Genomic DNA, 27803 nt, shown 5'->3' with positions numbered 1-27803 from the left:
GAGCTGTGCGCCCCGCACTGCTCGACAGCTGCGTGAGTCGTTCCGGCAGGAGCGGTTTGTCCCGTCTGGCCGGGAGGCGCGATCACTGCGGGTCCAGATGCCCAGGCTCTGAGGACACTGGGCGAACGGGCGCCCGCGCTGGGGTTTAAAGCAGCGCTGCGCACCGGGCGGCGGAGCGCCGAGGGCCAATCCCAAACCCACTTCCTCAAGACCCGCTGGTCCCAGGTCTCGGCGACGGTCGCCGTGAGCACCGGTGACTTTGGCTTTGGCTGCAAGTCTCCTGACTCACGTCACCAGCTTGACAGCCTCGCACCAAATCAGAGGACGGCGCTCGCCGGGAGCCCCAGGCGTCACCGGGAGCTCCCGCAGATTAGAACTCGCCTCTCCTAGCCCCTCCCCTCAGTCCCATTTAAAACTCCCATCGGCTTTCCTGAAAAATTAAGAGTGGGCTCAGTTTCTGCAGCGCCTTCTTCCACTGCAAGATGGTAAGTGAGGAGCTGGCGTTAGCTAGTCCGCTGGCAAAACCAAGGGGCTTTGAGAGCTAGTACGCTTTGCCTTTAGAATTTTTTCCACCTTGGAAACAAGATTTCTCTGCCACCTGCCAGTTAAAACAGGTCTTCTTTGCTGTCACAACTCCGTTTTGATCTACCCTGTCTTCTGACTTTCTCTTTCTGTATGGCATTCTCAGTCTCTCTCTAGTCCTTTTGCCTTCTCTGTTATTTCTATTCTCTGTACTTTCCCCCAACTTTCCCTTTACACTTGCACTCTCTTTTCATTCCACCTCTTCTTTTAGATTATGTGCATATTTGCAAACACTTGAACTTGAGGCTAGGGATATTTGGGTTTGTTTTCTTCTCAGGTGTCAATTGCATAACAGCTCAGCTCTGATTCCAATAATAACCTCAGGGAAAGAGCCTGCAAACATGCTTTTAGAATCAAAGAAAATAGAACTTAATAAACTTTTGGCTGAATTTCTTTGGTCTGCACTGCCCACGCTGGACTTGCTTCAAGACTGGACTTTTTCAAAACTTAACTTACAGGGAACATTAACAGAGTGTGACTTAATTGACTTAACTTTTTTTCCCCTCCTCTATCTTCTTATTTATTTTCTCTCTGTTTATGTTATGCCCAAGAAAGTTCTCACGTCAACAAAAGACTTGTTGTGGTCAAAAAGAGTTTGTCCAAAGCTGGGCTCTGTTGAAATGAATGGTTTTTACCTGATTAAACATTGACAAATAATTAGGAATGAGCCGTTGTACAAATTAACCCAGGGAGGCTGCATACCTGCCCCTGACTGGACATTTTGGAAGGACTGTGTGTTTGAGGAGTCAGGGGCAGGAGGGTGTTCACTGGCTCAGAGCACAGTAGAGAATACATGCCAGGCAGTTAGTTGTGGCAAGATAACCTTGGAGGATCATTAAAACCTGGAGACACCAAGATAGAGCTGCTATCTAACCTATTTCAATAGGATCCAGTAGCATTTCAAGCCAGAGGGAGAGGAGAAGGAGGACAGGAGGAACAAAACAAGTTTATAATTTGGAAACTAAGAAACTGAAATAAGGACGCTAGATTCTAGGACATGTTTTGTACATTTCATCCTTAGCATTCTGAGTTCTTTGCAATTCAAAGTTTTTGGAAATACAAATAAGATATTTGCCAGAAAGAGCCAAAAAGTTCTTACATGTTTCATTCATTAAGTCAAATTCCTTCTTTCTTAGCTCTTGAGTAGCCTGTTAGATGACTCAGACATGGCAACAGAGAATACTACGGAATAGTTTTGGTCCATCTAATACTAGCCTGTTCTTTGCTGAGAGGACCTAAGGAAAGTACTGGGCAAACCAAGGGGCTGATTGCTTTCAGTAGTTACATTTAGACCACTCAGAATTAATCTGGGATCTATACTTAACATCTTTACTGTCTTTCATTCACTGCATATGTTTTTTGCTTCTTTCTCTCACTCTTTGCCCCCTTCCATATCCCCATTACCCCATCTCTTGTGACCCCCTCCCCAACCCACACACTGAATTTCACAGAACACCATTCTGCCTTGCCAAGACCAGTACTTTGTAGGAGGCCAGAGCTATAATTGCCCGTATTCCACTACAACGTCAGAATCTAGTGTTGACGTTTCCACGGAGACTTGGGTCTCTTTCTGGGCTGCTGGTCTCCTGGACAACAGAGAGACCCAACAAGCACCACAGGCACAGGGTAAGTTTTGCTCTTCTGCCTTCCTGGTAGATCTGAAGCTCTTTTCCAGTACTCATAGTTGCAAGGCATTATGGGCTGGAACACTGTAGAGGAAGAGATGATATGTAAAGTTTAAGACAGCCTGAAGACTCCCATGTATTTGCAACCTAAATAATTTCCGTTTTTGTACTTGCCAAATGGTGAAAATGGGATTCTGCCTCTTGGACACTGGGAAGTATGTATTGCTCCCTATACTTTACAGTTCTGAGTAATTTCCAAGTCACTGAGAAAATATGGGTCTGAGTTAACATTGTGTGAACAGTACTAGTGGGATGCTTTTTCAATTAATTTACAAGATGGAGCAATTTGTTTTTTTTTTTTTTTGGAATTCAGGATAGTTTCTCTGGGTATGAGAGATAAGCAAGGAGAAATAATAACTTGATCGCTTATTTCATAAAGGAAATTCTATGATACTGTTTTATAAGCAAAAAAAAAAAAAAAAGCGATTCCTTTGTGCTTAAAGAAGACTTCAACTTTGATAGGAAGTTATACATTAATTTTGCCCTGGGGCTTAGTAACCAGTGTTTATATATGTTAAAGGAATTTCTATAGTAACACTCAAGTTTCTGGAAAAACTCTAAAACACTTTAGAATTCAATATCTGCACTGTTGGTTATGCCACATAATTTTATTACATTTGAAAGACACAAACAAAAAGCTCCTAAATATTGCAACACACTTATATGTCAGGAAGGAAGTTATTCAACTTTTTAGTTTTCTACCACAAGAAACAGAAAACCGAATGCCCAAGAATATGAAACCAAAGCATGTATACAATTTTATTCCCATCTCCTTGCCCATCATTCCACTTTAGTAAAAAATATTTCAGTAATATTTTAGTTTAAGTAGAGGAGAGCGAGTCAAAACTGTATCAGGTGAGGAAAAGAAAATAAAAGTAAACCAACTTAGCATGCCCAAGCAGTTTTTATTGGTAGGCATAGTTTGCTTTCCAATATGAAAAAACAAACAAAAACTCTTTGAAAAAACTTCATATACATACGGATGATGACATTTGAAATACATGACTTTGAGGATAGTTTTGAGATTTTTGTCTAGTTCTTCAGAGAAAGGAGTTCAATTATTTTAGTCAAAAGATCCATTCCATGGAATTCTGAATAAGTACTCTCTATCAGACTTAACTTATAGTCAGGCTGATAGAGATTTTCATCTGGGGAAAATGGTAGCATCAAAAATAGGACTGGGAGTTCCCATCATGACTCAATGTTTAACAAACCTGACTAGTATCCATGGGTACATGGGTTCGATCCCTAGCCTCGCTCAGTGAGTTAAGGATCCAGTGTTGTCATGAGCTGTGGTGGCAGATGCAGCTTGGATCTGGTCTTGCTATGACTGTGGTGTAGGCTTGCAGCTATAGCTCCAATTCGACCCCTAGCCTGGGAACCTTCATATGCCATGGGTGTGGCCACACACACACACACACACGGATTTAATTCAAGAGCCAAACACTATATTATCAAGCACTACTGCTTAGAAAATAAGATAAATACTTGAAATTCTTAATGGAATTGCAGTGTATGCCTAGTTGGAGGTGGGGCCAATAAACATGTGCATGAATTAATCATGCAGATGAGACAGTTGTTATACATTTAGCCAGCAGAAATATATATGTTAGGAAGATACATGACTTCTTTACTCCTAAAATTTCACTTCCGTCACCACTTTGGCATATAGTTTATAAATAATGGTCTTTCATGGTGTGCTTGTCCCTTCTGAAAGCTTCGAATATCTTATTTTCCCTTAGGAAATGGTTTATTTTATCTTTTTGTCTTTTTTTGTTGTTGTTATTGTTGTTGCTATTTCTTGGGCCACTCCCGCGGCATATGGAGGTTCCCAGGCTAGGGGTCGAATCGGAGCTGTAGCCACCGGCCTACGCCAGAGCCACAGCAACGCGGGATCCGAGCCGCGTCTGCGACCTACACCACAGCTCACAGCAACGCCGGATCGTTAACCCACTGAGCAAGGGCAGGGACCGAACCCGCAACCTCATGGTTCCTAGTCGGATTTGTTAACCACTGCGCCACGACGGGAACTCCGGAAATGGCTTATTTTAGAAAGGTAACCGAACCTATTACCTTTCTGAAATCCTTCGGTAAGTTCTTTCTTACACAAAAACTGCATGTTATGTGTTCTCAGTTATCCATTTGGTGTTTTCACATAGAATCATCCAGTGACTCAAATTTCCCTATTCCTAATTCGTGTTCCTGGGAAGAGGCTCAGCTTTCCTCTCAGCTCTACAGAAACAAGCAGGTATGTGCAGGCAATCTGACCATTGAGACTAGCCATGTTCCATGCAGTTCATTCTCAAGGCCATGTCTTAATGTCAGACAGCTTCTTCTCCCTTGTTCAACTCATTGACTTTCACATTAGAACCAAGGTGCATATTTGTCCACAGAGAAATCAAAGTGAAGCAAACAGTGTGACAGAAAATAACAGCAACAAAACCAACAACAACCAAAACCCTTGAGGAAGACCTGCAGTCAAGCCCTGACTTATACATTTTAGCTGCATGACCTTTCCAATCTTTCTTTTCTTTATCTGTAAGACAGAGGTATTTGTGCTGTCTACGTAGCTCAGAGGGCTGTTGGAAAGATCAAAATGATGTAATGAGTGTGGGCGCATTGTAAACCATAAACAGCTCATCACTGGGAGAAGTGATGATGGTTATAAAAGTTCTTGCGAAGATTGCTTCATTTTGCATATTTTGTTTGCTGGTATTTCTGAGGGAGAAATTTAATCTAGTGGACATACAAATAGATTGATCTGAGGCTGAAGGAAGCCAACCTACCTCTTTTCTTCTTCTTCTTTTTTTTAACATGCAAGGAAGCAATGAAACCTTTCTAAACATCGTTTTCTATATTTAAACAGTTGCATACAGCTCATTTTCCTACATACCTTCCCGATTCCCTTGTGGTTACAATTTTAAAAGTCATATAATCTCTTCAAACACTTTACAATGAATACAAATTCAGAGCATGAAACTGAACAATCAGGTGGCAGGTGGGTGTAGATTGAATTTAGGCCTCTGAGGACAAGGACACCCTGAGATTGAGTTCATAAAACAAACAGAATAATAATCCAGTTTAAACAGGTTAAGGATCAGTGGCATTGTAATAAGGTTACAAAGTCAATACAGTGGAGCAGCCTTTACCATTGTCTGCTTTTTACAGCTCCAAGATACTCTGGTGCAGAAGGAAGAAGAACTTGCTAGGTTACATGAAGAAAATAATCATCTCAGACAATACCTGAATTCTGCTTTAGTAAAATGTCTTGAGGAAAAGGCCAAGGTATGTGACTATCACCTTTATAATGACCAAGCAGTGATCTGAGAAAGAACACCATTTGGGTAAAACTCCTGGATTAAATGTAAGGAGTGTATTAAACAATGTGTCTTGAAATGCATTAATAGGATGGGTGAATTTTTCTAAAGGAAATTCAGCACTTTCACGAACATTTTAATGTGTCATTTCTTTGAAGTATCTAGATTGTAGATTTTAACCATATATTATAAAAGGAGGTGCTTAAGAATCAAAAACCAGTCAAGGGCATTGCTGAGACAACAGAGGTTAATCAAATGGGTTGCATGGAATATTGGAGTGCAAATTAGATCTGAGAGACACTAATTTCTTTTAATTATCTGTTTGACGTTAGGTAAGTCACTCTCTCACTGGAGGCCTCAGTTACTTCCTTTGTAAATGGATAGGTTAAAAGACCTTTTAAAAATCTTTCCAGCTCTAAAATGTTATAAATATGGCTGGATCCCAGATCTCTTGACTGGCAATTAGACAAAGCCAGCTACATTGTCTTTTAATGAACTTTTTTTCTCTTACCTTTTGAAAATGAACCGTTTCAGGAGGTCCTCATTGTGGCAAAGCAGGTTAAGGACCCCACAAAGCATCCATGAGGATGCAAGTTTAATACCTGGCCTCACTCAGTGGGTTAAGGATCTGGCATTACCATGAGCTGTGGCATAGGTCACAGATGCAGCTTGAATCTGGTGTTGCTGCGGCTGTGGCGTAGGCCTGCAGCTCCAACTCAGCCCCTAGCCCAGGACCTTCCATATGCTGCAGGTGTGGCTCTAAAAAGAAGAAAAAAACAAGAAGAAGAAGAAGAAAAGAACTGTCTATAACTCAAGGATAATTTTCCCATAGTCTCCTTTTTTGTTCTTCCTTTCTTTGGGTTTTGTATTTTTTGTTATCTATTTGCCATTCTGTTATAACCTCATTGTTTCTATCATCAGTCTTCACTTCTGGACAAGCTACATCATTTATCTACATCAGTCATCAATCGTGCTTCTTATGACTCTTACCAGATATAACAGTTCAGAGAAGAAAAAATTACTATATATTTTTTTTTAGAATTCAGTTATCTTTGCTAAAAAATGAGAGCATAGCTCGCAGTTATTAGTCACAATTCTGTAAAAAAAGGCAATTATTATATTAGCAAGTGGTATTAATTAGGCAATTTTTTTCTCTCTTGTTTCTCAAGTTTCCAAGATTTAGGATAATATGATATATATCACATGAGAGTGCTATGAAAGTTAATAAAATTAGAGGAAGTAGTATTAGGTTAATAAAATTAGAGGAAATGGTATTACATAGCATTTCAGTCAGTGACTGTCTAGACTCTGTTAGCTTAGCTTTACATCTAGGCTGTGTGATCCTTAGCAAGTTGGAAATACACCTGTGCCTCAGTTTCCTTATTAAGGGAGATTTTAATAGTATCTCTATAAAATATGATCACGAATGTAAACCAGTCCTTAATACATGATAGTTGCTATTATTGCCATCATCATTGTCATCATTACTTACCTGAATTGAAATTTTAAAGACGTAATTATTCCTTTTAACTTTTAAATGACTAGTAAAATAATATGAATTTGAATTTCTGGGTGTATCATAGATTTTCATTTAGAAACAGAAGTTAATCCAATCAGTTTTGCTTTTGTGTGTGATCACAGAAATGTAATCGAGATTTCTAAGGAATTAATGTTACTAGTAAATACTCGAGAATAAGTAAGGAAAATGACATTGGTTGATTATCTGATTGTGGATTTTCAAATATTACTTCCCCAGAAATTGTTGTCATCAGATGAATTCTCCAAAGCTTGCGGGAAATTCAGAAAGGGGAAAAGGAAACCCAAAGAGCAAAGATATTTTCCTCCTGAGATTCCCCATCACAAAAATGCCAAGCGAAACCTTTCGAGGGAATTTGCTAACTGTGAAGACCAACCTGGGCCCCCAGTGGATCCCTGGGTTCTTCGAACACTGGGATTAAAAGATCTCAATACCATTGATGACACCTCATCAGCTAACTACAGTGCCCTCTCGTCTCATCCCAGACGGACCACCAGCTCATTTCCCCAGTTTCTAGACCATGCAATTGATTATCCCAGAGCCCCTGGGGAAGATCTGCCACTTGACTGTGGAGGTGATGGAACTGCCTCCTCACACAGCACTGCCAGCCACAGGGAAAATTTCCACTTCCTTTCTCAACCTTCAACCCCCCCAGGAGGGCTACAAACTCTTCCTTTCTATGCTTCTGATGTTTCCCCCAATAAGACAGAGATGGCCTTTTCCACATCCCTGAGCCCTCACTGTAATGTGAAAACTCACTCCTTCCACCAGGGACAAGCCTTTGTTCGTCGTGACGAAGAGGGAGGCTGGAAGTTTACCTGGGTCCCTAAGCAGTCTTAGTGGCCTTCTCTTCTACCACAAAAGGTTGCCATGAACTCTGTTTACAAGAACCTCTTGCACTTGAACCTGAATATGTGGAAAATGCAAGCAATTGCCCAGATTGTCTCCTGCCGCTTTAAATGTCACTCTCACTTACCCACTTAAATCTGCAGGGAATGGCTTCCACGAATCCATAATGAAACATGCCTGCTCTTCTTTCCCCTAAATTTGACTTGTTTATACACCCACACCTGCTGTTAACTTCGTCCCTTGGCCCTATACTTGAAAAGGTATTTTCCAATTGCCTGAATATTCCTTAGAGACCTACATATGCTCTTGCAATTATAATGAGTCTAACAGCTTTTCTTCTTTCATCAAGCAGTTTAAATGTTCACAGCCTTCTCCCTTTCACTTTTATTCCTCTCCTATTCCTCTTCATTTCTAAAAACTGCCTTTGAAATGAGCATTATAATTGCTCCAAGTACCTGTTAGTAAGTGTTCAAATAACTGGGGGTGGGGTAGAAGCAAATGTCTTTGTCCTTTGCTGTTCCAGAAGACGTAAAGTAGGTGTGAGGAATGCTATTTGTTGGGCACTTCATTGGGTGTCCCATGGTGGAGTTGACCAAAAAAAAAAAATCTCTTCAACAGCTATAACTATACTCAACAGCTATAACTATACTCATAATTACTGATACATTAAAAGGTAAAATGAATTTAAATTACTTCAAAATTCCCACATGGTATACAGCTTCTATAGGCATGTGACACTGTGTTTGCAACAAACATGACAAAAGAAGAACATTTTTGAGGGACTATTGGAAGCAGAATAAATCACTATCTTTAACTACGTAGATGCTGATAAATTTCTATCCCTGATGGTATAGTATAGTTTAGCTCTGATGCTATCTTGCTCATTCATTCAGTCATTCATATATTCATTCTTTCATGCATCAACACACCAAAAATATTTGAAGAACACCAACAATGTACCAGGCATTGTGCTATGAGGTGTTAATAAAATGGGAACAAACTTAGATACTATGGGAACCCTTAAGAGATTTAGACTCATTCATCTGCTGACAGAAGTCAGACTAGATAATCACTAACATTCTATAAATGAACCTTGGTGCCATCAGATTAACTCCAGTTCTGCCATCCCAGGGCACCATTCTCTACTTTGATTGTCATTGCAGATATGTTGGTTGAACTTTTTTATAGTCAATTTAAACAAAATGTAAGCCATTTGTAATTAATACTAGAAATCATTGCTCTGATCACTGTATTCTTTTTCTGGTATGAACCCATTTTCCAGGTTAATTCAGTCTATGTGAAAACATGCATCTAAAAGAAAAAGAGACATTATTTTTTAAACATTTGTGCATAGATTTAATGGAAATATTGACATCAAAGAGTTCCCTTTCTAAATTAAAAAAAAATGTTTTCTTCCTGCTATGCTAGTTCTCCTTTTTTTTCCAATTCCCCAATCTCCCTTTCCTTCTATAATTTATTGAAGATGTGTAGCTTTGATTTTGGGGGGACCAAATTTTAGTTGATGATAAAACCCACCATGTTGAACCCCTTTCCCATTTTTCTTTTTTCCACCTTTCAGTAAGATATCTTATATAATCAGTGCCTGAGAGGTTGAGTATTCTGTATGGAATTCTTTGTGACTAAGACATGTCTTTTGTTGCTATATGGTTTTTGCTTTATTTTGATGATATGGACAAATAATATATCTTATAAAGTTTTGTTGTTGTTACCACCCAGTTTTCTTCATAATCCATGAAGGTGAATCAAATATATTAATTATTTTCATTACTTAGGAAGAGATAGAACTCACTCTATTTTCTAAAAATGAAATCCAAAAATTAAAATTGCCTTTTACATTCTACTATCTGTTCCCCTGGTATGGGTAAAATTGATCTCTTTTCAATAACAAATTTAAGAATTAGAATTGACTATACTTTAGTCACTTGATTTAATAGAAATCAAGAAAACAAAATAAATATTTTGAAAGTCTAAATGATCAAGCTGTAAAACAAAATTGATTGGTCAATAAATAATCATTTTGCATTTTTTTTTAAAGTGCTTTTTCATGTGTTAAGCACTAGGAGGAAGCATCCAGGCTTAGCACATTTGGTACATAAAGCAAAACCACATAATATGTAATAGATTTTCAGTAAAACTTGGTCCTAGCCTTGTTAAAAGAAATTATAGCATATTTGTGGTAAATGAGAACTTGCTCTGGTTTTTATGGGAGAAAATGAACACATATTTTCACAATCCTATCTGTAGGCCTTTGATACTCTCTTGAATTATGTACAGAAAATTATTTTGCTGATGTTTGGAAAATTAGAAATTTCCCTTACCTGAGTATATGTTCTAACATTTATGGTTTTACCATATCCATCCAATAAACCAGAGTTAATATTTTACTAATATAAAGTGAGAAATAAAAAACAAATAGCACTTTTGTGATTATGATGAATATTTTTATACTGTACATTAACAGTTTCTAATAATGGATTTTCTTCCCCTAGGTTTTGACCATAATCTTTTGATTTGCACCACTTTTGTATAATACATGTGGCCAGGCTAATATTTTCAGCATTTAGGTTTCATTGGTTATTCCCATTATCCAGGATACACTAATGAGGGTTTCAGATGTTAAGGGACTTAAAGGGTGAAATGCTTTGTGTGTACAGCACTCTCTGCCCTAACCTCCCATAAAAGTTAGAATCCACTATCAATTTTTAAAATTTGATAACATGTCCAATGTCCTCTGATCATCTAAAAATAAGTCATACTTGTATCTCACTAGTGTCTGGAAAATAAAGGCAATTGGAAAACCTCACTTATGCAGGTGACATTTAATGAATGGGATTGTTTATTGCTGCAGTGATGCTAAACTATAATCTTGAAGAAAAGAAATAATGTGAATCCATGGAAAGAATTATTCTGTTTGATCTATTTCAAGAAAACAAAATTTTTAAGAAGTGTGACAAATCAATTCAACTGACCTACAAAAGTATAGAGTTAATGTATCTGTGATAATTTTTCGATAAATTTACTTCTTGCCTGTAAAGTCAATATACACAATTTACATTTGTTTTAGTTTACCAAAAGATTCACATAAGGTAAATATTAAATGCACCATAAACATTTTTAATACCAAATAAAATTGGTTTACAAGCTTCAAATATATGGTATATTTCTTAACATATTCGTCATTTTTTTTTTTTGTCTTATTTAGGGCTGCACCCATGGCATATGGAGGCTTCCAGGCTAGGGGTCGAACTGGAGCTGTAGCTGCCGCCCTATACCACAGCCACAGCACCGTGAGATCCGAGCTGTGTCTGCGACCTACACCACAGGTATTGAACCTGAATCCTCACAGATGCTAGTCAAGATTCATTTCTGCTGAGCCACGACGGGAACTCCCTGTCATATTTTTATCTACATTCTTTGTTACATGACATCCATTGGATGTAACAAGACATCCAATTTTCGTTCTTACACTGGATATTCTATAAATGTAAAATATAATTTAACACTTAATATTTTAAATGATTATGATCTGTTTATGATTTGAAATATTTCTAATTATATGTAAGAGTCAATTTTGTAATGAATTTATATCTAATAAATACTTGACAAAAACTATCTTACTTTTTTTTTGGCTTTTTTTAAAAGAAACTTTTCCAGCCAATGGAGCAATAGACTAAGAACAAATATTCTATACTCATTTCTGACATAGTTTTTATGTCATCGAAAAATATATATATTTTAGCTTCCAAATAGTGGTATGATTAATAATTGAGGCACTTATACAAACAGGTATAGTTTGTGTCAGGCTCTGTAAAGATAAAAAGATGAAATACATGCTCAAACCAACATGGCTATGCATGAAAGAAAATAACTTATACATCTAGGTGCTCAGGCAATACTGTCAGGAATCTGGTTTGGGATCTCAAGGACAACTGATTACTAGGAATGACTTCTGGGGTGGTATTAAAATAGTATTCAGCACACAAAAGTGTAACAGAAACTAGAATGTGATCGGCAATGTGAGCCTGGAGAGCACCAAGCTATAGCACAAAAGATATTGTAGGATTTTTTGAAATTCTCCTTATCTTTCACATTGTAAACTCTCCACAATTAAGAAACCTCAGTTAAATGTTCCAGACTAGTCTCAGTTACACTATGGGGAATTATGAAAAGAATTGGATACCTGCACATGAAAATTATGAGCAAAATTTCCATGAGGGCACAATAAAAGTCATACATCTATCCCTAAGAGGAAGATTTGTCAGGCCAACAACCCATTGTTCCATGGGTTATCAGTAATGGATAATCTGGATTTTTTTTTTTTTCTTTTTAGGGCCACACCTATGGCATATGAAAGTGTCCAGGCTAGGGTGTTGAACCAGAGCTGCCGCTGTCAGCGTCGCCACATCCACAGCAACATGGATTCAAGCTGCATCAGTGACCTACACTGAAGCTTGCAGCAATGCTGAATCCTTAACCCACTGAGCAAGGCCAGGGATCGTACCCATATCCTCATGGACATTATGTGGAGTTCTTAGCTCCTTAAGCTGCAATGGGAACTTCAAAAATCTAGATTTTATTTTGTTTCCTTTCAGGGATTTTTTTTTTTTTTCTTGGAGACAACCACCCCTAAACCTCACTCACTGTAAAAAACGTTTGAAAATGGATGTCATGAGTTCAGATTATTAGAAACATCTTGATTCCCGCTTTACAGTTAAGAAAACTAGCTCTAAGTGTTTTATAGATTACACTGCAATAAGTAGTTGAAGCCAAAGTAAACTGCAGCACTGACTTTAGAATCAATTCTTTTTCTGCTGTATCACACAATGATGATATTTGGGACCAGTAAATATATTTATGGTCTTCAGTTTTTTATAAACTATTATAGGTCTCAGAACCAGAGGCTTGGAAGTACAAAGAGGGTCCTAAATCTTTGCTTACGTCCATCAGAATGCTGCTCTGAGGGCCAAGCTCTCTGAATCCCATCATTACTAAAAGGGATTTTTCACCAAAGACCTAATTCATCCTCCATCATTTCCAAAAAAAGGGAAGTGTATAAATTGAAAACTATTATAGAAATTTGGGATAAAGAGAGTAGGATGGAAATGATGAGCTACTCACAGTTAAAAATATTAATATGCTTCTTAAAAGATAAATTAAAACAAAGAATTCTCTTCTAGCCTCTCTACTGTTGCTCATATAAAAGCCTAAAGTAGCAGTTTATAAATAATGCTCAAGACGTCTCTTTCTTCTTTGTACAGAAAATAGATTTTATACCTGTTGAAGCAATGGCATTATTTCCTCTCCTGCCAATCATTTTAAGTATAAATCTAAGGGGCAGAAAAATAGTTGAGGGAGCATATTTACAATGCTGAGCCCACTTCTAACACACAGAAAACATTCTTTTCTTTCCCTTTGGAAGTCAGGGGTTAAATGATACTTTTTTCAGAGGCACAGCAGATTTTTTTTTCTCATCTCTTTTTCAGCTTTATAAGCTGAAATAATAAGGCAAAGAAAGTGCGTTTCAAGGTAATTTCTCTTTTCGAGAGAGTCCCTAGTACTCAATGGATGGTCCCTCTGGGATCAGGCCCAGGATCTCAAATCTGTAATCAGGAGCCTTTTCAAGGTATTGTTCCCTCAGGGTCTTCTGCCTGCTCTGAGGTTTGAAAGCAGGAGAAGCCTTTTAATGAGTGTGGAGTGAGAAGTCAGAACACCTCTCTACAATCAGGCAAAGGGCCAAGACACACCCTCCTTTCATTTTAGTCTCCTGAGATTGGCCACCTTCCATTCTTCTTCCATCCCCAACCCATAGAGGAGCCAATCTGGGTGGAACCTGAAAGTGGTATCTGCACATCGCAGCCCCTGGCCCCAGCCCCCCATTGGGAGAGCTGAGGTTCTTTCCAGGAATCCCAGCCTCCTTTGGGAGTAGGGCACCATATTGCCAGAGATGTAGGCTTTCATTCTCTTGGTTTTAAAGATCATAAGTGGTCCACCTCCTATTATCCTCACTCCAAAATTTGACAATAGGTTTATATGCTTTTGTTTGAAATGATAAAGGCTGGATTAGGTTTCTTATGAGCTATCCTGTAAGCAATAAAGGAAGAAAATGAGCTGCACACCCATAATAGACCTCTGATAAATGCAAATGTAAATATTATTCCTCAGTGGCCTTGGATTGGGCTTCTAGATTGTTTAATATCAATGGTGGTTATTAGCATTTATTCACATCAGTAGCTCAGAATATTGACAAAGGATTCACATTCCCCTTCCCTATGTCTCCATGATATTATAGAAAAAGAAAAGAAGCTCTGGTCAACTGAGCTTCTTTTTTCACAACTGTAACACTTCTGAAATTAGTTTAGCCTTCCTCAGCCTTGCTGTATTCACCTATAAAATGGAGATGATGTTTGCCTTATCTCTCTCATAAGTTTGCGAGATAGTCGTTTAATTTTTAAGAACTATGTGTAAGTTAAGATTCTGTCATTTCTTATAATCTTCACACAGAGACACAGAGTAAGTGTCCATTCAATTTAATTCTTTTTTTTAATTTTTTTTATTTTTGGCCATCCTCAGGTTATGGAGTTCTCAGGCCAGGGATCAAATCTGAGCTGGGTTAGCCACCTACACCATAGCTGGGGCAACCCTAGATCCTTAACCTATTGTCCAGGTCAGGGATTGAAATGATCGAACCTGTTTGCCACAGCACGAACTCCTCCATTTAATTCTTGAGCGAAAACTTCATACTTCATAAAATGCCACATCTTAAAACCACTTATGCATATTTCCATAGCTGAATTCAAATCAATAAATGCTCTCTATTTTTCCTCTTAAGGCCCATTGAGACTGTTTTTCTTGGGGGGCTTACCTGGGGCAGGTGGAAGTTCCCAGGTTAGGGGCTGAATTGGAGTCACAGCTGCCCGCCTATACTACAGCTGTTTCTTTGACCTACACCACAGCTCACTGCATCGCTGGATCCCCTACCCACTGAGCGAGGCCAGGGATCAAACCCTTGTCCACATGGATACTAGTGGGACTCATTTCTGCTGCACCACAATGACAGCTTCCTGTTGAAACTTTCTTTGGATTTTAAGTTAAATTTGCATCAGTAGAGGTAGAGTTAAAAGGAAAATAAAAGAAAAAGCTCACTAGGGCAAAATTGGAGGCCTATTCAGGGAACAGTGATCAGTAGCCCAGGTGGCTCTAGGGTAGGTTTTTAATAAAGTAAAATAGCTATTCTTGTAATTTAGCAGAAATTTCTGTATAGTGAGACATGTTACTGACTATGCAAATGAGTCATTAATAATAGAAGGGAGGTACCGCATATTGCACCCAAAAGAGTAAAGGCATTGCCTTACTTAGAGCTGATGTTTGAATTTTATTTTAATTTTTTTTGGCTGTACCATACGACATGTGGAGGTTCCCCAGCCAGGAATCGGATCTGCACCACAACTATAGCCAAAGCCACAGCAATGACAATGGCAGATCCTTAAGCCCCTGAACCATGAGGGAACTCTGATATTTGCATTCTTAAAAAAACTAATTTATCATTTTCATGCCTATTTACATTGGTATTGATAACAAAAGCTCATAAAGGAGCCCAACTTTTATAGATTTCTTTTAAAGTGCTCTTAATTTTTCAAGACAGAGTCAGGCAGACCCTTCAAAGACAAAAGTATTGGCACACAGGTACTGGAAATCACCAGTTGTTTTTGATTCATATTCAGGAAAGGACAGTGATTTTAAGAGTATTAAAATTAGCTTTATATATGTGAACATTTTAATGTTTCCTTTTGTGCTTTCTCTATTTTCGTAAAGTATTAGAAAGTCATAGCCCATCTAGAAATTCAAAGCCATATCCATTTGTTTTTTTCTCCAAAGCTGTTTCTATAATCATTTGCAAATTTTTTTTTGATGAAAGAGTATCAAAAATTGTTTCTGTGCAAAATATTGATCCACAATTTTTCTGCTACTATTAATCATTCTCAAATTACAATTTTTAAAGCTTTCTTAAAAACACATAGTATTTATATACATATATGCATTTATGAACTTTACATTTAATTTCTATATACAAAGGAAAAGAGTTATGAAATGCAGTAAATAGTAGAAATAACAAAAGCAAAAACAATTATAACTTCATTACATGAAACAGTTTAATAAAAATGTATACATGAAGAAAGCGAGAAGCAGAAATGAGATAAATAATACAAAGTTTTTGGGTGGAGACAGTGGTGGAATGGAAAACTTTGGATAGCATTTTACTTCTCATTTATATTTCTGTTAATATCCAAACTGAAACAATTTATAGAAAAGCTAAAGAAAAATAACAACAAAATATAATGAGTGGAGGTTGTGGTGCTGAACATGTGATAGATTTACATTCTCCCAAAGCGATGAATTGCCAAGTATGTGCAATTAAAACAGAAAAGAGAAAGTCATATGACTGAGTTAGATATTTAGCAACAAATATTTGTGTTTTTTCCTTCCCAGATGAGATGATTTTTAAGCCATGGGAAGTAATTCTTAGTTAATTTGGTCATTCTATTAGCCAATCAATTAAGCATTTTCTTCATTATTTTTGAATAAAATAATGCTGCTATTAAAATTAATATCAAAATCTTTACTTATTAAATTTTAAATACTATTTATATTAATTTATTAAACTAAAAAGCAGCCAACATCTATAATATGCAATAATGAAAGAATCCATGTATCCCTGTGCATTAATAAATAAAATGTTGGATGATACACAACTTTTTCAAGGGAAGTAGTCAAATTTTCTTTTCTGTATGGGAGAGAGCCTGGAACTCAATTTCCTTCCAGAATCTCAAAGAAAAAGCAGATCAGAAACCTTTGTTATTCATGTCATTGCCATTCTTCTTACTCTTACTCTCTAAGAGATCACATACTGTAACAAATATCTGATCATCTGCTTTCCCTCTAGTGTCCCTCTTCTTTCTGTTCCAGCTTGCCTTTGATCAATGCTACCACCATGCCTAGGAAGTAATTTTCTCTACTTGTCAATCTTACTATCTATCTGCAATATTATTTTCAATGTCAAAGCTGAATTTTAACAATTTTTCCCTTTGTAATATTAATGTGACAATTCTAACCCCTTACCAAGCCAGAGACAGATGGTATAAAATAAGAAGGGAAAAGAATATTACTCTCTATAAATAATATTAATCTTGTTGAATGTAAGGACTAAGAAAATGTTCCTTTCTCACTTCCCATCCCGTTGATTTTATAATCTAATCAGGAGGCTGTCAAGTCTGCTGTAACCAACACAGAGGAATATCGAAATAGCAGATGATTTTAACATTGAGTCTCCAATTCTATAAAGGCCAGTTAAAGCAATCTTCACATTGTGTCTAGAGGCATTTAAAACCTAAGAATATCTATTAATTTCAAAAAGGTCTTATATTTTCACAATTTAGAATGGATTATCATTTTCCCCTAAACAGTTGTATGGCTTTAGGCATATAACTTAAACTCTTTAGGATTTTACCTCATTTGCAATGCTAGCAAAATAATAGTGCCTAACTCAAGTTTTGAGGCAGAGATTGAATACATTATTTTCAAATATTTCAACTTGATTCTGACACGTAGTAAGCACACTGAAATGTTAATTATATTATTGCAATTATCATCATCATGATCACATAATAAAAGCATCACATAGAATATGAAAGCTTGGAAGTACCATTTATGAGAACTAGGAATGATTTCCAAAACCATCTAGGACAATTGTATATACCTCCTGTAAAAACAGAAGGTAAATAGTTTAGGAAGGAACAAAGACTGTGAGTGAAGAATTATTAGTCAAACTTGAATCTCCCTCACAGTATCATTATGTTCTCATGTTGGTCTTTTTACCTCTATCATCACTTCTGCCATCAATATATATTGGGTCATATGGTAGTTCTATGTATAGTTTTCTAAGATACCTCCATACTGTTCTCCATAGTGGTTGTACCAGCTTACATTCAGCAATCCCACTCTTGGGCATATATCCCGACAAAACTCTACTTTAAAAAGACACATGCACCCGCATGTTCATTGCAGCACTATTCACAATAATAGCCAAGACATGGAACAAACCCAAATGTCCATTGACTGATGAATGGATTAGGAAGATGTGGTATATATGCACAATGGAATATTACTCAGCCATAAAAAAGAACAAAATAATGCCATTCACAGCAACTAGAGACTCTCATCCTCAGTGAAGTAAGTCAGAAAGAGAAAGACAAATACCATATGATATCACTTATATCTGGAATCTAATATGTGACACAAAGGTGCTTTTCCACAGAAAAGAAAATTATGGACTTGGAGAATAGACTTGCGGTTGCCAAGGGGGAAGGGGAGGGAGTGGGAGGGACTGGGAGCCTGGGGCAAATAGATGCAGAATGTTGTCTTTGGGATAGATTAGCAATGGGATCCTGCTGTGTAGCATTGAGAACTCTGTCTAGTCACTTACGATGGAACACATAATGTGAGAAAAAAGAATGTATACATGTATGTGTAACTGGGTCACCATGCTGTACAGTAGAAAATATATATATATATATATATATAAATAAATGATAAAAAAAATATATAGGACCCATAAGGTATGTTACATATTTATTTATTTATTTATTTTATTTTATTTAAGTCTATGATCATTGCTAAGGCTCTTGCTTTACCTTAGCATTGTGAGGGCAAACTAATGATGTATTTTTACAAGTCATTTGTATCTTTTTTTTTTAAATCACGTATGATCATTAGAGAAATAGAAGAAGATAAAGATAAGAAAAAAGAGCAGTTATGACTCTGAAACCACCATAAGTCTGTTTACATACTTCATGTTCTCTACACACAAATGTGTATTTTTTATAAAAATTAAAACTATTGCACTTTTCTTTTTATTCCCTAAATTTTTATTTTTTTTAAATTTTGTTTTGCTTTTTAAGGCCATACCTGTGGCATATGGAAGTTCCCAGGCTAGGGGTCGGATCAGAGCTATAGCTGCCAGTCTTCGCCACAGCCACAGCAACATGGGATCCAAGCCGTGTCTGTGACTTACATCATAGCTCACTGCAATGCCAGACCCCCAACCTGCTGATTGTGGCCATAGATTGAACCCACATCCTTATGGATCCTGGTCGGGTTCATTAACTGCTGAGCCATGAAGTAACTCTCTATAAAATTTTATTCTTAAAGAGTAGCTTAGGTAAAGACTTTGTTCACATACAAATAGTGGTAAGAATTATGGATGAAATAAATGATCTTTATATTTTCTTCAGCTTGAGGGTGATTTGATTGATTTTTTAAAATGATGGTTTTTAAGGTGAAGTTTTTAAAGACTTTAATAGATACTTACAGAATTATATTTGGTTATTGCATCCCTTTGCCAATCACTTTTGAATATATATTTATTGGTATGGAGAAACAATGACTGCTCTGTTGATCCAAGATGTCTAAATGTACAAAAATGTTCTTAATCTCAGTGCTCTGACCAAGGTGCTGAAATTGGCCCCTGAAACTGCATCCCAAATATCAGGGAGCATAAGAAAATGGTAATTATTTTCCAATGTATTTCTAATCATGTCCAAAAAACCTCTACAACAAGGTACCAAACAATTCTTAATATCACTGCTCCCCCAAAAGAATACCAGGCTAGTGCAATGAAAGTTATAGTTGAAGATTAAAGTCATGCTAAAGCTCATTTTAAAGTATTGAACATCTGGAAAACAAGCAAAATTAAATGACATATTTAAAAAACCATAATACAAACAAATGCACACAACAGAAATTACAGATAAATATTTTCAGAATATAAATTATAATTTCACTAATCTTAATGTCAATAAATAAGGCAGTGAATTTATGAAGAAAATGTGCTATGATGTAATCTTGGGTTTTATCATTGAATTTAGGTGTGAAATTTTGGCAAGAGGAAAGAATCTACTTCTGTATTAATGTTTTTCATGTCCCTGAATTTCCTTTCTCTCAATTTCTATTGAAAACTCTTCTATTTCTCAAGTCTCCCCTCATTATTTATATGTTTTACATCTTTGTGTCATTAAATACATTTGACACATATGTCTTAAGGGAGATAAATCAGTTCCATAGTTGGTTATTCAGCCATTACATTGTCAACATTCATCTGTATCTCATTCACTCAATAAAAATCCCTTAGTAATCACCAGGCGGCAGTCTGTGCTTTGAGGGAAAAAGAAAAAAACATGATGACCAAGGGGAATAAGACAAATGCAAATATACATATGTGTGTAAGTATATATATATATATATATATATAATATTTATAGAAATTTATACATATATATAAACATTACATACATATGTAATGTATGTTTTTAAATGGTACATTGTAGAAAAAATGAAAATAGTGATGTGGTGGCTAAATATAGAAAGGGATTAATTTCCAGATTGAGAGAGACAGGTATTGGAAAAGTATGAATAAGGACTGAGGAAGTGGCATTTGACTAATGGAGGTTGGAAGAACATTTGTGAGGAAAGAAAATAATGAGAACAAAACCATGCAGGAAGGAATATGGGAGCATGAATAAGGCAATGGTATATAAAACTGGGAAATTAGGTGGTAATAAAGAATAGAAAGCCTTCTATTCATTCAGAAACCTTTTAGTGGGTTTAGATTTATCCCTTAGAAAACAGGGGTATATGCAGGCTTGGAAAAGAGAATTACCCACTCACAACAGTATTTAAGGGAAAAAAAGATAGCAATAAATGTAGGGGGCAATAAGGATGCAGTGGAACAATAAGAGGTTATGTGAATACTCTAATATTTGCAGTAACAATAGAGAGGAAATTCAGAAAGAACAGTATTGCATTATTTTTACCCCTGACGGATAAGATTTTACTACTTGGCTCAAAGGACAGTGTGCTGGTTAAAAACTGTAGTTGAAGAATATACACAGAGTTTTTGTTGATCTTATTTAATTCTATGGGAGAAATCTACAACTGAATATGAATTCTTATTCTTTACCACTCTACCTCTTAACCTTTCACTTTCCTAATTAGTACTAGCTAATTCATTTTACAGATGAAAGAAGGGAAATGAGGGAAGAGAATGAGTTCTTGAGCTGCCTGTTTTGTTTTTTTTTAAACTGATAACCGTTATATGGTTAACAGATCAGAACCCTGGTCATGTGTGTATAACATTTTAAAATTTCATGCAAGAGGAAAGATACACTTTATTAGCACCCCCTTTTTTGTTATTTCACTTTATGTTTACATTCTGGAGTAAAGTCCATTTATCATTGCATTTTTAACAACTCCTTTAACATACTGCAATTCCTGTAAATGAAATATTTGAATGTAATTTTCAATGCACTGGAAAATGTTTGTCTATCAGTAATTACTCAAAAATTATTCATTGAACAAATGCAATGCTAACTGAGTGCTCAATATAAGATACTAAATTTGCTCAATTTAGGAAATAAATATGGGTATGGTGCATCTGCTAGTCTTCAAGAACTTTTTATCCTAGTTTGAGACACAGATTACAAACATAATTTACATATAACTATATATTTTCATAAATTAAAGACATAGTGCAAGGATTTAGCAATATAATACAGAGGAAAGAGCACTGCAGTGGGAGTTTGAAAGTCTGAGTTCTAGTTCTTTTTTATTTTTTAATTTTTTGTGTCTTTTTAGGGCCACACCCATGGTACATGGACATTCCAAGACTAGGGGTTGAATCAGAACTGTAGCTGCTATCCTATGTCACAGCCACAGCCAACACCAGATCCAAGCTTTGTCCGCAACCTACAGCACAGCTCATGGCAATGACAAATCCTTAACCCACAGAGCGAGGCCAGAGATCGAACATGTGTCCTTATGGACACTAGTTAGATTCATTTCTGCTGAGTCATAATGGGAACTCTGTTCTTTTTTTTTTTTTTTTTTTTTTTTTTGTCACTTATAATCTATATGACTTTGAAAGTCAGTAAATCAGTTTCTTTAGGAAACAGATGCTGATACAGAAATCTGCACGCAGAGGCCTTTCATGGGAGCATTCTCAGGAACAAGTTTCTAAGGAGACTTCATGCAATATTGGGAAAAAAGATAAAAATGAATGTTTTTGCAGTCAAAACAAACACAGGGGGAGCTCTGGAACTGAGATGGTCCTTTAAAAAAAAAATGAAGCAAGGTGCATAATTTTTATACCCTGACCTTAGAAGTGGGATTATCTTGTGTGCGACAGCTTCCTTCAGTTGGAATCCTTTCCTGGAGAGCAGGGAGAATGAGTGCCTTAATCCTGAAAGGGATTTTGATGGTGCCTCACTTACAGAGTTCCTTAAGATGCACTCCGTGGACTGTTTGGATCCACTTGCATCAACTATAATTTTATTCCATATGGAAATATCTCCTGCAGTATTTTTGTTGATCTTTGGTCTCTTTTTCCTGGAGAAACTTAGAAGAATTTTTAAATTGCTGTGCTCATCTTGGGACTGCAACTGATATCCACATTATATTTCTTGTTTACAATCCATTCTTGGAACATCTTAAACTTCTGCCAGCACCTCAGCTTGTCTAGGTGACTCCATGTAGTGACTTAGACTGTCATTCTTATGTGGTGTGATGTGCTGGTCACCATGATCTTCTCACCATAATCAAGTATGGTGAATGCTCTTGTCTACTTACTATTAAATTGGGCAAGAGAGTACTAAGAATTGTTCTAGTGTGTTAAACAGATGTCAAGCATTTCCTTCTTATTACCATTATCTAATTGTAGCCCACTCTCCTCCTAATGAACTCCTACCCATACCAGTGTTGGGATTTTTTCCTTATTTGTTAGTTTCCTGACATAAGAAGTCCAAATGACCTAAAAGTAACCACAGCATAAAGTTCTATGAGACTCTTACTGTATCACTGGTGGAGGACATCCTCTAAGAAGAGGACATCAGAAAACAGAGATTAAAACACAAATTCTACATGAGAGTCTATGGAAGTGAGGTAAGTGAGCCATTCTCACCTCCTCTTCTTTGATATGGGATTCTTATATGTTACCTAATGGGGGACTAGCACCACAAAATGGGTCACTGATTTAGGGTGTAAACCACATCCTGGAGGATAACATCATCCTGGTGGGTTATCATCTCCAAGTTGGTTCCTTGTCCAGATTACTCTCATGTTGGCAGATGCTGGGTGGAAAGGTACATGGTGAGTCATGTGCCCATGTCCATACCCGCTTTGGTGTAAAGTAGTTTTCTTTCGCTGAGATGATATTATACAGTATTCTAAGTGATAGATCAAAAAGTCTATATGTTTTTAGATAGTGGTGCTGGCCAAGATAGTACTAACGGAAGGCATAAAACTTAAATATGTATCTACCTCAGTCAAAATGAAGTGTTGCCTCTTTCTGATGAAAGGGTCCAATATATTCACCGTGAAACTAGATAATTAATTGATCTCCTTGAGGAATGGGGCAGAAACTCTATTGGTCTCCATTGAGGCAGACTGATATTAAGCAACAGCTAGAGCTAGATCAGATTTGGGTTGCTGAAGATCACATTGTGTGTCTCTGTATGCATTGCCCTCATCGCCACTATCAAGCTTGCTATATTTGTCAGCCCAGTGTGCTGCATTGCATTGTCATTTGGGCCTCCCTCATGGTTAGATTTTCTCTTGTGAGTATTTACTTGTTATGAAAAGATCTTACACTTATGTCTATTCCCATAAAAAGTTTTTTGCTATATCATCTTGTCCAGGAGTGGGGCTGGGGGATAGATTTAGAGATTTCTACCTTACTTTCGCCATTTCAACAGAGATGTTGAAATGGGCCAAGAAACCAATATGGCGTTATTCCAACAACCAAATATGTCCATTCCAATTATGTATTCAAGGACCAGAGAAATAACTTCTAGGATGTCTGCAGACCCAATGAACACAATGTCAGCTGCACCAAGTCCTCACATGCACCAACTTTAATAGCAAGACTATTAGGATGATTCAGACCCTATGTACTCTGTTGAACTCTGTTCCTTAGCCCTCAAAATGTCAGCGCATTTACATTATCTGATTAAATAACCATAGGTCATTTGGAAGATTAGGGGAATCATAACTCTGTATACATGCCATGATGCGCAAAATCATTCCTCATGGGAACTAAGCTTCTCCTTTTAATCAATGGGTTAGTTAATAGAGTTTGAGAATTGGCCCATATCTGGAAACTAGACAAGGGATTGGAATATTTTACTGGCATGGCTGCTTGTACTCCTGTTAGCTGACCATCTCTCTTTCCCATTGGATCACCGTGTCTTTTGAATCATTTCCAGAGTTCTTGGGCTGCACACTGACATTGACACTCACTACAATGATGACTTCAAACTTGCTGTCATCTGGCCTCTCTTATTTTATTTATTTATTTATTTATTTATTTATTTATTTATTTTAGGGCCGCACCTGTGGCATATGGACATTCCCAGGCTAGGGGTCTAATCAGAGCTACAGCTGCTAGCCTACACCACAGCCACAGCAATGCCATAACCAGGCCGTGTCTGCGACCTATACCACAGCTCCTGGCAACACCAGATCCTTAACCCACTGAGTGAGGCTAGGGATCAAACCTGCAACCTCATGGTTCCTAGTCAGATTTTTTTCCACTGCACCACGATGAGAAATCCTGGCCTCTCTTATTTTAAGATCTTGTTATCTCTATTTCTATCAGCGAGCCCAGTTCTTAGCATATCCTATCATCTACTTTGAACTGAATAGTATAGCTATTTTTGAGTTTTTCAAACACACTAGTTCTCTCATCATTGCTTTGGTAATCACTCTGGTAAATAGTCACGGGGGCTTTCTTTTGTAACATAATCAGCTATGTGTTCTCTGGCTTCACTTAGTAAATCCACTCTAGCATACCCACTTCTCTAAGCATTCCTTTACCTTCTGCCTTAGGATTTCTGGCATTTCTGCTTCACTTAGGTGTGGGCCATTTTTTTTTCCCCTAGCTTTCCATAGGCATTTTAACAGTATATCAGTGCCGTATTTCAGGGTTCTTCCTAAGTCTTGTGTCACTTATCCTTATAAAACTTCTGCTCCTCTGATCCAACTCTTTTAGGATACATTTGACTGTGTGGACCCAAGATATCCTCATGCATACTTTAAGAGAAAAGTGAGGCATTCAAAGTATAGAGACAGGATTTATAAATGATAATTATCTGTTAAGAATTTGTGTATAGTTATTGGAATTTTACATTAACTTGATGTTCCCTGCTTACATTTATCCTTATTCTTATTGAATATGGATACAGAAAACATCAAAGTTGGCCTCATTATTTCAGTAGATCACCACTTCAAATGCACATCACTTTGGGCATGTACATGTGGACACACGTATACGCACACATTTACATATATGTAAATACTCACCCATCCCTCATGCGCCAATTTGAATAACAAGTTTAAACTAGGTCAAAGGATGAGAAGGAGAGGAGTTCCATTCTTTTAATGTTTAAGTGACCCCAGTTATGCATGAATGAGAAGACTGAATTCAACTTGCCAAGTAGGTCATCAGACAGTACTATGAAAGATCAGAACAATCTGGTCATGGATCACCTTTTCCAACACTGGCTCATTACTTTCCATTTTAGTTCATGGACATTACCCTTTATATCAAGACTGAGTTATCTAAGATGGTATAGTCCCATGCTGCCAGAAATAAGGTGGGTAGAAAATGAGAAAGAAATTTCCAATTTCATATGGGAACTCTTTGGGACCTAACTTATCAAGACCAAGGTGGAGCATCATTATGAAGTCATATAGTCACAAGAAAAACAGTAATGATTGCAGAGATGAGAAATGTTGACAGTTCCAAAACAAATCTTGAATCAAGTAAGCAAAGTTGATTGTGACAAGGTGTTTAAAAAGAAAATACTAAAAGAAATACTACTAATAGATAATCTCTTTTGAGAAACTCTAGGTTTATTTTTTTATGACTATGACATGGTGTTTTATATTCCTGCTAACATCACAGACAAAATACTGTATTTTAATGAAATCTAAGTATTTAAATGTGTCTTTTACTTTCATAACTTGGCACTTTATCATATTTAATCATGCAGGGTATAATCTTCTCGCTATGGCTTTTCTCATCTTTACATTTTGAGGAAAAAAATATCTCCTCAGCATAAATCTCCCTCCAAAAATATTTTTTCTTTGCATGATTTGGTTGGAAGAATTAGTCCTTATAGAGGTTTGATGAGGACACTTGAAAATAGAACATTGATTTCATTAAATGAAGGAAAGGGAAGAGTGCTTTTGAAAACTTTTTAATTAATTTCATTTAAATGGCTCCAATAAAGGAAAAAAATTATGAAAAACATGGGGAGGCTGGCATAATTAAGATTGCTCCCATCAGCAAGGCCATATACTAAGTTGACCCATTTGAAACTTCCATTTCTATAGGACAAATATGGTCTAATATTGGCTATTTCATAAAATTTCATCTATCTAATCAGGTGACAGTAATGTACTTAATGGAAAAATATCTGTGAAAGTGCTCAGCAAATTAAGCTGGTAAACAAAGTATATAAATAAAGAGCTATAAGTGGCTACTTCACATACAATTGAAATTAATATTTCTTTTCTGAGAATGCTTGCCTTGATTGTGAAATAATGCTACTTACTTTCACAATTGGCAGCTAATTCTGATCATTTGTAATCACTAAACAACACTTTGGAATTTAGTCCAAATGTAAGACTAGTAGTAATACTTACATTACAAAATGCTGATGTACCAATAACGTGCTTGTTACTTAAACACTCTATCTTGGATTTTATTGGATGAAAAATCTTTCCTCTCCATACAAAAGTGAATATCTTCCCTTGGACACCTTCAATAGACTCTGTAGTACAAATCCAAATGTGTTAGATGGTAAAGTTATAGTTACAGTCCAGAGAAATAAAGCAAAGCCTCTAATTCAGATATTCTTCCTATTTTTGTGAGCCATTGCTGCCATTTTTTGGAACAGTACTTTAAATAAATATAAATAATTTCTTCTTCTCTTTCCTCAAGTTTTACTTAAGTAGGTCAGTGCACACCAGCATACAGCCATCCACTTTTATTCCAATGGGTACAATCAAATGTAAGAGTGAAACAAGGAGGTACTTCTGAGGCTAATAACTAAGTGACTTCAGTGATTAAAATTCAGTCTTGAGAATTTCTAATGTCCACATGTGCTGCAACAAATTATAAAAGTAATTGTTCAATAATGATTGTAAATGATTGTTTTCTCAATCAGGGGGCTAATATATAACAAAGAAATGTATGCCAAATAAATCTCCAGATCTAGATAGCAAAGTAGTACCTTATATTTCCCTAGGGTTTAGGGAAGCGATGGAAATATTTAGTAGGTGTTCAGAGAAGGATTTTTTTTAAAAAAGCTAACAAAAGAATAAATACATTAATTGATTATTTAGTGATAACATAGTACCTCATATGTATACAATACCTTATGATTTATCAATCACTTTCAATGTTTACAATATAATTTGATACTCAAAGGATATATGATATACTGCAATGCACATACAATTTGGAATGAGAAGATAAAGTTTTGTGATCTGTTCCTGTCATTTTTTTCCATTTAGATAACTTGAACAATTAAACACTCTGAATCTTAATTTCCACATCTGTAAATAGGATTGATAAAACCTCTATCTTAAGTGTTGCTGCAAGAATTAAGTGAGAGATTGTATATAAAAAGCCATCCATAAAAACCATTCAAGTGTTAGAGCATCTAATTAGAGATGACCAAGCTTCAGTTCTGTAAATTA

The 27803-nt window shown here is 36.6% G+C and overlaps 1 protein-coding gene across 1 annotated transcript; it reads left to right on the top strand.

The window, feature by feature from the left end:
* The first annotated feature begins 84 nt into the window (after positions 1-84).
* GMNC (geminin coiled-coil domain containing) lies at positions 85-11603 on the top strand. Its single transcript, XM_005670072.4, has 5 exons — positions 85-485; positions 2034-2208; positions 4427-4515; positions 5436-5552; positions 7341-11603. The coding sequence occupies exons 1-5, from the start codon at positions 483-485 to the stop codon at positions 7959-7961; spliced, it is 1005 nt and encodes a 334-aa protein (XP_005670129.1). The 5' UTR covers positions 85-482; the 3' UTR covers positions 7962-11603.
* The last annotated feature ends 16200 nt before the right edge of the window (positions 11604-27803 follow it).

The sequence above is a fragment of the Sus scrofa genome, chromosome 13, assembly GCF_054392235.1.
Source record: "Sus scrofa isolate SSC_HxYL_T2T_F1_AM1 chromosome 13, Sscrofa_HxYL_maternal_Yorkshire_Landrace_v2.0, whole genome shotgun sequence".
Classification (NCBI taxonomy): Eukaryota; Metazoa; Chordata; class Mammalia; order Artiodactyla; family Suidae; genus Sus; species Sus scrofa.
Note: the sequence above shows the minus strand (reverse complement) of the source record. Positions and strands in the feature narration are given on the sequence as shown.